Raw genomic sequence first — 11,821 nt, 5'->3', positions numbered from 1 at the left:
CTTGTTTTGATAGGTATTTGTAATGCAGGCGCTATTATGTAACAATAAATTTGATGATTAATTTTTTTTTTCTAGTTTCAAAATGCTATTCTTTCTTTCGTTTTTACCTGATTCCAAGAACATCTTGTACAAAAGTAGAATAAATGAAGATACATCATTCTGCTTATTCTAGTGTCTATTTTAATTACAATGAATAATATTGAAAAGATAACTTGAAAAAGGATAATCAGTAGAATTATTTCAAAATGTTACTCCTCAGTATTTTATTTGATTTCCATAAAACATTTTATGCAATTAATATGCATCAATATACACAGTTTTGTATATATTTTTTTTTGATATCGATGACCAATGTTGTCATATTTGTTCCTTAAAATAGAAAAGTTCAAGAAATTCTTTAAAAATGGTTTTACAGTTTTTACTCATTTAAACTTTACTTAAAAGTGGCACACAAGTAGATTGCATCAAGATTAACAATTTTTTGTGTGTCTCTTTTCAATTTGATGAGCAGTAGTAACAAGTTAAGTACTACAAATAGACTGATTTATGAAATTCTTTTGAAATTTTTAATACACCTGTATATTTATGCCCCCGGATCGAAAGATCCTGGGGGTATATTGTTTTTGTCCTGTCTGTCTGTTTGTCTGTTTGTCTATTTATCTGTTTGTCCGTTTGTCTGTCTGTCTGTTGTCAACCCTGCCCATAACTTTTGATTGGTTGGAGCTATGACTTTCATATTTCACATGTGTATTCCTTGTGACAAGACCTTTCTTTGGGTACCATCATATTTGACCTTTTGACCTTGACCTTGGAGTTTGACCCACTTTTGCAAAATTTTATGAGACTTTAACCTTGGCCATAACTTCTGAACAGTTGGTGCTTGGGGTTTCAAACTTCACATGTGTATTCTTTGTGACAAGGCCTTTCTTTGGATACCAACAATTTTGACCTTTTGACCTTGACCTTGGAGTTTGACCTACTTTTGAAAAACTTAAACCTTGGCCATAACTTTTGAACAGTTGGTGCTTAGGGTTTCAAACTTCACATGTGTATTCCTTGTGAAAAGACCTTCCTTTGGATATCAACCACTTTGACCCTTTGACCTTGACCTAGGAGTTTGACCTACTTTTGAAAAACTTTAACCTTGGCCATAACTTTTGAATGGTTGGAGCTAGGGCTTTCATATTTCACATATGTAATCCTTGTGACAAGACCTTCCTTTGGATACCAACCACTTTGACCTTTTGACCTTGACCTAGGAGTTTGACCTACTTTTGAAAAACTTTAACCTTGGCCATAACTTTTGAATGGTTGATGCTTGGGCTTTCATACTTCACATAAGTATTAATCCTTGTGACAAAACCTTCCTTTGGATACAAACCACTTTGACCCTTTGACCTTGACCTAGGAGTTTGACCTACTTTTGAAAAACCTTAACCTTGGCCATAACTTTTGAATGATTGATGCTAGGGCTTTCATACTTCTCATATGTAATCCTTGTGACAAGATCTTCCTTTGGATACCAACCACTTTGACCTTGACCTTGACGTTTGACTTTTATTTAAAAAACTTTAACCTTCGCCATAACTTTTGAACAGTTGTATCTAGGTCTTTCAAATTTCACTGGTGTATTCCTCGAGACAAGACCTTTCTTTGGGTATCAACATTTTTTATCTTTTGGCCTGGATTTTGACTTGCATTTGAGAAACTTTAGCCTTCGCCATAAGCTGCCATAAGGGGGCATCAGTGTTTCACAAACACATCTTGTTTTTAATTTGATTTTCAAGTGTAAAATGTCTCAAGATATATAATTCTTCAAATAAAAAAAATTCAAAATCTTACAATTAAGTCCAAGTGCAACTTTTCTTTTACATTACAATAAGCTCACACCAGTGGAGCTACAGTCTCATCAGAGACTTTTGGTGAGTGCATGTATTAGTATTTTCACTTTTAGAAAGAAAAATTATTAAGTAGTGCAACAAAGTAGTATAATTTCATTTTGTATATATATACAGCTAGTTTGTATTCACTTGATACATTGTATGTGTTGTCACTTGCCATTAATGTATGTCACTAAATGCCTCCACAGCCCTTCATTGTCATACTGACATAGAACTCAAAACAATTGTCAATTAAAGTGAACTTTTCGAATGTCAGCTCTAGCATCATGACAACCACTTAGATGATGACTTCCTGGATGTTCAAAAAATAGATCAAATTCGTGATGTGTTAGATAAATGTATCAATTGTTTCTATTTATAGGAATTTGAAGATGCAACGGAAACAGTACCAATGTATGTTGATTTTTTTTTTTTTAATTTTTGGGATCTGATAGTAGTGTATTATGTTTGTGTTACAATTATTCTACAAAGTAAATAATTATTAATTTTTTGGTCATTTCATTAAATGTTTTATCTATCTCATTCTCGTTGCATCATTTCTCAGGCCTGATGATTGGACGCTATCCTCCATGATTGACCAGACAAGAGTGGCCTTGCATCTGTTTCTCAACAATAGATTCTCTGAGGCCAAAAATCGAATGGAACCTTTGTGAGAAAATTTCTGAAAAATGAAATGTATTCATATGAAATAGCTTAAGAGAGAATGACCCTCTGCTAAATAAAGATTTTTTTTCTGTATAATGATGGAAATTCTACTTGAGAAGAGAGTGTAGTGAAATAAAAGCAAATATAATTAAGAAATGAATTTAATTTTTGAAGATTCATGAGGACATGAACTACGAAGCTTCACGCCGGCATATTTCATGAAGCGCGTTAGCGCTTCATGATAAATATGCCGGCATGAAGCGTTGTAGTTCATGTACCTCATGAATTTTCAAAAATTAAATTTATTTCTTATATTTACATTATTTTCTGATGAGTTACCACAATTAAAAACCGTCATTTTTAAAGCAAAACAGTTTGCACTATAGTTTTGACGTCAAGTACGGTATTATGACGTAACAATGGAGATATTCATGCTCATCCACGGTAGTTCATGAGAAAATGAACAGTCTTCTAATTTGTAAAGAATCTTAAGGAAAAATATTTGGAAATGTAAATATTATACAATATTTTATACAAGTCAATATTCTTAAAAGATGAACATTTTATAAAGGAAAAACAGTGATATGTCAATTTCAGAGTTTTCTTCCTTCAAAGTCTGTCAGTCCTTAAAAGGGCTGCAGCTATACAGGAACATTTTATTTTATAATAGAATTAATGGAATAGATAGAAAATATTTAATTGTATGAGTGTTGTCAACCAATTCTCAAAATATCATTCACGTATGAATATATATTAATGACCAATAAAACATTTACTTTGTTTTTTAAAAAATAGAAACATTATAATTCTACATTAAATAACCCTTAATGACTTTTATAAGGAACAATAATTGGTTTGTAAGCCAATAACTATTTAAATTAAAGAAATATATAAAGTGCATTCTTATATGGTAAAAGTGTTTTAAAAAATCATAAAAAAAACTGTTGTCATTAAAGAAATATAAAAGCTGGAACAATTCTCATAAAATTAATTTTTTGTGATGAAAAGGCATCTGTTTGGTAAATTCTTTAGAAATTCCACCTACCAAATATTTTCTACTATATATGTTAACCTGTATTTGATGCAGATGTGCCACTATTTCTCATCTTTTTGTTATTATAGTGCTGATAGAAGTATGTACCATGCCCTGGGTTACAGTACCATTCTGTATATACAAGCTGTTATGACCTTTGATATGGTGAGTGTGATCATTCTTCAGCATAGTATTCATTGATAAATGTTTGCCATTTTATTTCAATAAATTGTACATTATTGGCTTTTTATAACGTTGTCAAAAATGCAACACAGATGTTCATTTTTTATAATTTTACATTTTCAGCAAGATATAGAACAAGCTATTCAAGCTCTAAAGAAAGCCATTGCTGTCTGTGATCGTTACAGACACAAGTTCTCCATGCTGGAAAGTCTGTCCAAGTCCAGATCGAGAGCTATTTATAATGATCTCACTGAAGGTAATATGCCATTCTTGTACAGAGAGGTATTTCAACCATGCAACATCAGTACAGAACTATGAATTTTGTTGTATTAATCTTTAAATAGTGAGTGTGTGAGTACTTAAGTTTGGAGATTTCATTGCAATCTAAGGATCTTTTGAATTTTGTATTTGATCCATAGATTTAATTTTTTTTTTTAATTTATTAAGGATTTTACCAAAATATTTAACCATCAATACAGCAACATCAGTGTTTCATTTGATGAAAATATGATTATCTCATAATTTATAACCCTAACTTTTTTCTTTCCTCAGAGGAAATCCATGCTGAACTGTGCTATGCTGAATGTCTACTCCTTCGAGCTTTGCTGTCATTTGTTCAAGATGAAAATTTATTGAGTTTTGTTAAAGGAGGACTGAAAATTAGAGAATGTTATAAAATTTATAAGTAAGTTAAACAAAGTTAAACAAAGTTTATAAAATTTGTAAGTAAGCTAAACAAAAGTTAATATTTTTCAGAAAAATTTACAAGTTGTATGGGTACATCATTTCCTGGCAATTTAAACATTGCATCTGTATATTACATGTATATTTGTATTTTTTCATGTTTTTAGAGAATGTAATAAAATGATGGAAAGACCCAAGTTCACGGAAGAGAAACAAAAGACACATTTTGCAACAGGTGTGAAGATGGGTGTTGGAACATTTAATCTAGTAAGTGTATACATTGTCAAACTATGTCAGTGCATGCAAGAATTACCTTTTAATGTGGTGAAAGTGCATGCAAGAACTTTTAACATGGTGAAAGTACCAATTAGAATTTTGACAAATAATAAAGGTATGACTATTATGTATCATTGACATTGTGATCTTACTATTTACAAATTATTATTCATTACATTATGAAAACTTCGACCAATTTAAAAAAATGAATTTGTTATGTAAAAAGGTAGGGGAAAGCTCAAAAAGTTTTTCAAACTTTTGTCAAATCTTATTTATGCAATTTCCACACAATAAATTACATTAAAACTATATGTATGCTCTATGTTTTTGTGTTCATACATTTTACATTGACTTCTATTTTCAGATGATCTCATTGTTACCTAGTAAAATTCTCAAGCTCCTTGAATTTGTTGGTTTCTCTGGAAACAAGGTTAGCATAAAGTTTAGAACCAGGTTCTTGGTTACCAACTAAGGAATTAAGGTCTTGATTAAATACTTTAGATTAGAAAATTTTTCAGATAAAGTATTAGTAAAATTGAAGCATTTGTAACTCTCCTCAGTGAGTATAGATTATGTAAATTCATAATGGTCCTTTACAGATGTATGGGTTGAAATGTCTATCTGAAGGCAGCTATGACCTTGCTAGTCTACGAGGCCCACTGTGTTCTATAATTATGATGGCATATCACACTGTTGTTTGCTATATCCTAGGTCAGTATCTTCTAGTTAAATATCCTGATCATTTACTATTTCATCAAAGGATCAGGATATATGTCAAGGTTTTTTGTTACTAATCTCAGCTGAAATTTCGTTGAATCTCAACTGAGATTACCTGGTAACTTGTGGTAAGTATTTGACATATAAACATTTGAGATACCAAAAATCAGCTATATTAGATACTAATTGTACATCCATGAATATGCACACATTCTTTTTCATCTGTTGCAATATACAAATGTTAAATTTGTTAGCTGTGTTATTCTTTAATCATTTATTGGAGTATGATAAACTAATCAAACTGAAAAAAGGCAGACTAAGTTTAGTACGTGTATTTAAGTTAAACTTGTCAAATTTTGAGGTTGTATATTCCCAAGTTCTTGCCTAGTGTGATAAAAACTCTTAGTCCATATCAGTTCAGTTGTTTCAAATATGTTTAATTTCGAATGTCTAATCCAGAAAATTTCTATGGAACTAGTGGTGTTAGGATTAGACAAGTTTTAATGTTCCATGTTTAATGTACATCAAAGAAAATTGGTTGGTAACATTAAAAAAAAATCTCATTTACAGGACTTGCAGATGGTGACATCAATTATGCTGCAGAATTGTTAAAACCCTGTCTGGAACAGTACCCCAAGGTGATAGAGACATTTTGAACCAAAACAGCAAAATTATTTACATCAATTCAGTTTTGATTGATAACAGATACAAATTTGATTTGATAGTAACCTAGAGTAGAATTCTAGTGGTGCTTATCCCTTGTCTCTGATAAGGTTTCATACATTATCACACATCAAAGAACACTGAGCAAAGATAACAAAATTTGCATCAAGATATAGTTTATGCAATTTTTTGTCGTTGTAAACAGGGTGCCCTGTTCCTGTTCTTTGCTGGGAGGATTGAGGAAGTGAGGGGGAACATTGATCAGGTAAGTATGATACTGTAAAAGCAGAAATATTCTTTGGGGATTTAATTTTGTTTATTTTGTTGTTAACAATTATCAACGAAATTAAATCCCACACTAAATTTTTATATGACTATATACAGAATAGGGTTACTTTCGAAACAACAAAATTTAATGCCCCGGAAAGCTTCCTAGATGACAAAACAACGAAATTGTATCCCCACGAAAATTTGTTCTTCTACAGTACATATTTTGAAGCAATTACTGTCTACATACCAAGAACTAAAACATACCAAGTTCTGTTCAAGTACCTAAAGAGTATTTACATCTCATGACAAAAAGATAATTCAAAAAACATCAAAATTTATGTAGGAATATGCTCAATTGTGATATTTCACTTTTTCTGGAATTTAGATACAAATGCTTACTTGTAGGCCATTGTAAAATTTGAGGAATCCATAGAATGCCAACAGGAATGGAGACAGTTTCACCATTTAGGCTACTGGGAACTTATGTGGTGTCACTGGTGTGTATGATTATTAAAAAGTCATATTTATTCATAAAATCTATATTTAATAACAAAAGCTGGAGTAAAACTTGAAAAAAAATTGATCATGTGATTCATTTTTAAAACAGCTTCAAAGGAGACTGGCTGATGGCGATGAAATATGCAGAAAAATTGTGTAAAGAGAGTCGGTGGAGTAAGGCTACGTATACATACCAGAAGGCATCATTCCTCCTGATGTGTGAAGACCAGACAGAGGAAACAAAGGAGCACATTAAATTACTATTCAAGTAAATATCCTGTTAGAGTACATGTAGTTATGTTACTGGATTTCATTTGTACTGGATAAGGCAAGACATGACTGTATTTATCTGAATGGATGGAACGGCATTGATGGGAGATCTAAAATCATCAGTTAGATTTTAAGGCTTGAAAAACTGGATTGGTCTTTTCTTTCTAGAGATGTTCCAAGATTAAAGCAGAGAATTGCTGGTAAATCTATACCAATAGAAAAATTTTCTGTCCACAAAGTCAAAAGAATCCTTGAACACAAAGCTGACATTGTTTTACCGGCTCTGGTAAGAACTGTCAAAGCAAACATTTTCACAAAATTACCAAGAACTTGTATTAAATGCATTGAAATTTCACTGTTACTGTAATGGTCTTGTTAACATTTTAGGAACTTGTTTATGTATGGAATGGATTCAGTATCTTAGGAAAGCGAGAAGAACTGGTAGATCCTGTATTGACTATTGTAGAGAGTACAATAAATGACATCCTAAAGGGCTCTGGTAAGTTTTATCAATATATGAATCAGTAATATGGTGTTAACATCTGCCTAACATGTTACAAAAAGGGATGGTTTTAAAAGTTATTGTATCTACTGTTACATAAAATGTGTAAAAAAAAAATTAAGGGAGTAATTGACTTGAAATTTGTATTAGGTCCCTACATGAAAATGTGGGTGCCCGAAAGTAATCACCATCCATCTTTCTATCCATTGTTATATGCTAGGTGGAGGATAATTAAAGGAAAACACCAGATTTTCAAAAGTGGGTTAATTAATATAGTAGTCAAAGAACATGAGTAACAAATTGATGACATACATGTATAATAACTGAAGTACATGTACTTTTCAAGACACTGACTTCGAAGATTTTGATGTTTTAAAGAATAAATGTATTTGTATGAGCTCTGTATGACATTAGATTTATGATTTGTTTTAATCTTACAGAAACAGATCCATTTTATCATGACAACTATTCCTTGGTCATTCTTCTGAAAGGAGCATGTTTGAAATGTAAGGGTCAATACATGCAGGCAGAACAATGCTTCAAAGAAGTCCTACAAAGGTAACTAAGAGGCTTTATAACAAATCAGAGGACAAAATAAGGTGTAGTACCAGACATAAAGATACTGAAATTTGAAAATTGTGTTTTCTTTCTTAGTAAATATTCAGCATTTGATTTAAGGGAAATGTTATCTGCATTTTGATTTGGAACCCAGAATGTCAGATTGACAATTTCAGTAATCAAAGCAAATGTTCTGGCACATGACATAGTGCTCACCTGTATTTGTATATGGGCTGTACCTAATGTAATATGCCTTAAGTCATCTCTTGGTCATTCTTTCTTCGTTATTCTTCTCCACTCATTTTCTTCTGGTGCTCTGTCATATTGCAGGGAAAAGCTGATAAAACATGACACATACTTGGTACCATACACTACAGTAGAGCTGGCTCTGCTGTACCTGAAACTGGATGATAAGACACAGGCTCTGCATTACCTAGATCAGGCAAAGTAAGATTTTCTCTTTCATCTTCTTTTTTTTGTTCCTTGAACAAATAAGGGTATATAACCATAACCCAATACAAAATATGGCATATAGAAGGCAGAAGCCACTGTGTAATGAATGTTTTGTAAAGTTAACAAATATTTCAATTTTTTTCTAGGAAAAATTACAAAGGTTATTTATTGGAGTCCAGACTACACTTTAGAATCCATGCTGTCAGGCTTCAACTGAATGGTTCCAGTAATGGGAGTCTGCCAGTAGAAAATGACTTGGACTCCGATCTAGTTCTAAATGAAGAATCAAATATCACTGATGTCCCAAATGATGAGGACGCTCCTTCAGTGTCTACAAAGCTATAACAGGGATAGCTGTCTGTTAGATAGTATTATTGATTGACTAGTCTCAGTTTGAACAGTGACAGTTCTAATTACTCATGTTTAGTGTTCATTGAATTTGTCATAATTAAAGTCTATTGCATTTTTAATTTTAAAACCATTCCCAAAAGTAACTCCAAAATTAAAAACTGTGATACTTTTGTCCTTAGAGACACATTCCACTATAACCTCCCTGTTTTTGACAATGTGTTAAAGCAGAAATGAGGTTTTTTGATCGAAGTTTGTTCAGCTGTCATCATTAGAACTCCAGTTATTTACGTGAACTTTTATGAAATCATCCCTAATGAAGACATTGTTTGGGACCAATGCTAAATGTACATAGTAAAAAGAAAGAAAAACATTCCATACTTCTATCACTCAAATATTGTTTCTTTAATTCCAAAACTAACTTTGTAAAAGGAAGAAAGTAAAAAGGTAAAATTTTTAAATTTTTGTGTCCAACAAGCCATAGGTTTTTATGTCCATTCTATTTCACAAACCTTTGGATAAATGGATACAACTTTGGACTTGTGACAATGATATCTTTTAAATCTATTTCTTATCTCTCTGCCCAAAGAATTGGAATTGTGTTGCCTTGATAAAGTGAGCATAGTGGTCCTTAAAGATAATTTATTCTGTATTTAAGCTTGCTGGTACAAACTTTTTTTTAGTCTATAACTCTATATTGATGCTTTGTTTCTGTGTTTTAATATTATTTTCAGGGTTTTTTGTTTTGTATCTATTTAAAGTTAAGTTCCATTTAAGATTTTTTTTAATGAAGGTTTACTATATTGTAGGTACAATATGTAGTGTTTGAAGGATCTCTGTAGCTCTAGCCTTTTTGGATTATTTTTTATACAGTATGTATAACCTACAAATGCTATTAAATTTTTTATGAACTAGCAAGGATTTCAAACAGTTTTATACAGAAAATTTATAATGTGTAAAACTCATGGCAAATGAAACCGAAAAAGATTTATATGATTTTGACAAATAAATAAATGCACTAAATTATTTTCTGCCTGATGTATAAGTATTGTTCTTATTTTCCACGTGAAATGTAAAATAACCTGCATTATAGAGGGGTATTCAATTGAATTATTCAGATTATCATTATTATCCTGTCGTAAAAAGTTCCTGCATGTGTACACATTTAATGTAATGTACAATTGTATTTTCTTAACATTTTATTTTGTTGTTTCCATGGCAAGACAGCACTTGGAAGTATAACTCTTTAACTGAAATTACTCATTAAAATGATAGTGCTAGGGTAAGAGAATACTTTACAAAAAACAAGAAAGAAAGAGTACATGAAAATGACAAGGCAAATAATCAAAGCTGTTTCCAGTATTAATTGAATAGTTGAAACTTGAAAAGAAATCAATATCTGTTCTCATGTAGTTATATTTATGTAATGTTAATAAAATAAGCATATATATGATGTATTCATTTTTTTTTCATTTGTTGCTGCTATATTTATTTATTCAAGACATTCATTAAGCTAGAGATAATCAGACTGCTGATAGCATTTTATAATATTTTTCAATTATAATGTTTACCTTAAAACTGGATTTCTTATTTTTTAGCTGTATTTGTCCTGAAAATTCATAAGAGTTTTTGCATTGGTAAGGTGTCTGGTGTTTGTTTGTAGACAATTTTTCTAAGCTTAATTCCCACCTACAGTTCTGGTCCCATTTCAATGAAATTTGGCACACAAATAGACTACATGAAGACACATAATGGTATAAGTATCAGTAATTTCAAAGAATTATGTTGCTATATTAAGTTTGCTATATTGGTTAATACAATAATTCTGCAAATTCTTTTAAAATGCTAGTCTTCCTACAGTTTTGGTCTGATTTCATTGTCAGTGATACAAAAGTAGAATACATCAAAATCAGAGTTCATACAATTATGATCAATAGTTTTGGAATTGTTTACCAAAAATAAAATAATCTTTGAAATTGTTTCAAATTACTGTTCCTTCTACAGTTGGTCTGATTTCAGTAAAAACTGTAAAACATACAGTTACGCTACATCCAAAGCACAGAATTTTTTAATTTATTGAAAGAATGTCAATACTTGGAATATAGTCTGTGGAATTCCTTTAAAATGCTACTCTATTATAAATTCAAACTAGTAGAGCTACATACTCATCTGAGACATAGGGTTCTTTGTAGTAAATCATCAGTCAATTGAAAAATTATTAAAGACTTTTTTTTAAGTTTAATATGTTGTTATACTTTTCAAGTTCATGAATGATTATGTTCAAAGTAACTTAACTTACAAGGGGTTACATCCCTTGTATATTGTAAATCCACTGGAAGTATTTGACATAACCTAAACCAGTGGTTAAATTCCTAACTTTATATTTTGGGGAATAATTGACTGCATAAAACTTGTGTATGTCTGAGTCTTTCATATAAAAAAATCTGTTTCAAGAAATCTGTGGTAAAAAAAATCTGTAGCTGGGCTTTGAATGTCATTGCAATTTGACTTGACATTAGTTTTCATTACATCTGCCCCAGCATGTTGAGACGTGTATACTAGTATTGGTTTTGGCAATATGGTTGTCTTATATGAAAGGGAAATTATTGGAAAATAAAGTGCATGGCCACAGCACAATACTTTTGTAAGATATATTGTTTATTTATCAAAAGCAGATGAGTGTGTATGGGACAAATCATGTCAACCTTGGTACAAAGATTTCAATGATTTCTCTATTTTTAATGTTTGATGTGCATCTCCTATATATATACTGTAGTTATTAATTGGAACAAACAGTAAATCATAACTTGTCATAACAAA

The 11,821-nt window shown here is 31.1% G+C and overlaps 1 protein-coding gene across 1 annotated transcript in view; it reads left to right on the top strand.

The window, feature by feature from the left end:
- The window catches only part of LOC133184340 (tetratricopeptide repeat protein 39B-like), a 14,982-nt gene extending 4,526 nt beyond the window's left edge, over positions 1 to 10,456 (top strand). Inside the window, exons 2-18 of the mRNA XM_061319373.1 lie at positions 2,263 to 2,294; positions 2,446 to 2,550; positions 3,669 to 3,744; positions 3,886 to 4,018; positions 4,315 to 4,447; positions 4,614 to 4,713; positions 5,087 to 5,152; positions 5,322 to 5,433; positions 6,010 to 6,077; positions 6,308 to 6,367; positions 6,778 to 6,869; positions 6,980 to 7,138; positions 7,309 to 7,426; positions 7,528 to 7,639; positions 8,083 to 8,200; positions 8,531 to 8,647; positions 8,800 to 10,456. Coding sequence (XP_061175357.1) covers positions 2,263 to 2,294; positions 2,446 to 2,550; positions 3,669 to 3,744; positions 3,886 to 4,018; positions 4,315 to 4,447; positions 4,614 to 4,713; positions 5,087 to 5,152; positions 5,322 to 5,433; positions 6,010 to 6,077; positions 6,308 to 6,367; positions 6,778 to 6,869; positions 6,980 to 7,138; positions 7,309 to 7,426; positions 7,528 to 7,639; positions 8,083 to 8,200; positions 8,531 to 8,647; positions 8,800 to 8,998 — 1,800 coding nt within the window. The 3' untranslated portion in view covers positions 8,999 to 10,456. The remainder of the gene's footprint in view (positions 1 to 2,262; positions 2,295 to 2,445; positions 2,551 to 3,668; positions 3,745 to 3,885; positions 4,019 to 4,314; positions 4,448 to 4,613; positions 4,714 to 5,086; positions 5,153 to 5,321; positions 5,434 to 6,009; positions 6,078 to 6,307; positions 6,368 to 6,777; positions 6,870 to 6,979; positions 7,139 to 7,308; positions 7,427 to 7,527; positions 7,640 to 8,082; positions 8,201 to 8,530; positions 8,648 to 8,799) is intronic.
- Positions 10,457 to 11,821: the final 1,365 nt, after the last annotated feature.

The sequence above is a fragment of the Saccostrea echinata genome, unplaced genomic scaffold (genome assembly GCF_033153115.1).
Source record: "Saccostrea echinata isolate AGI-Se365-2 ecotype Australia unplaced genomic scaffold, CSIRO_AGI_Sech_v1 ptg000010l, whole genome shotgun sequence".
Classification (NCBI taxonomy): domain Eukaryota; kingdom Metazoa; phylum Mollusca; class Bivalvia; order Ostreida; family Ostreidae; genus Saccostrea; species Saccostrea echinata.
The sequence above is the reverse complement of the archived record's forward strand: the minus strand, read 5'-3'. Positions and strand labels throughout refer to the sequence as shown.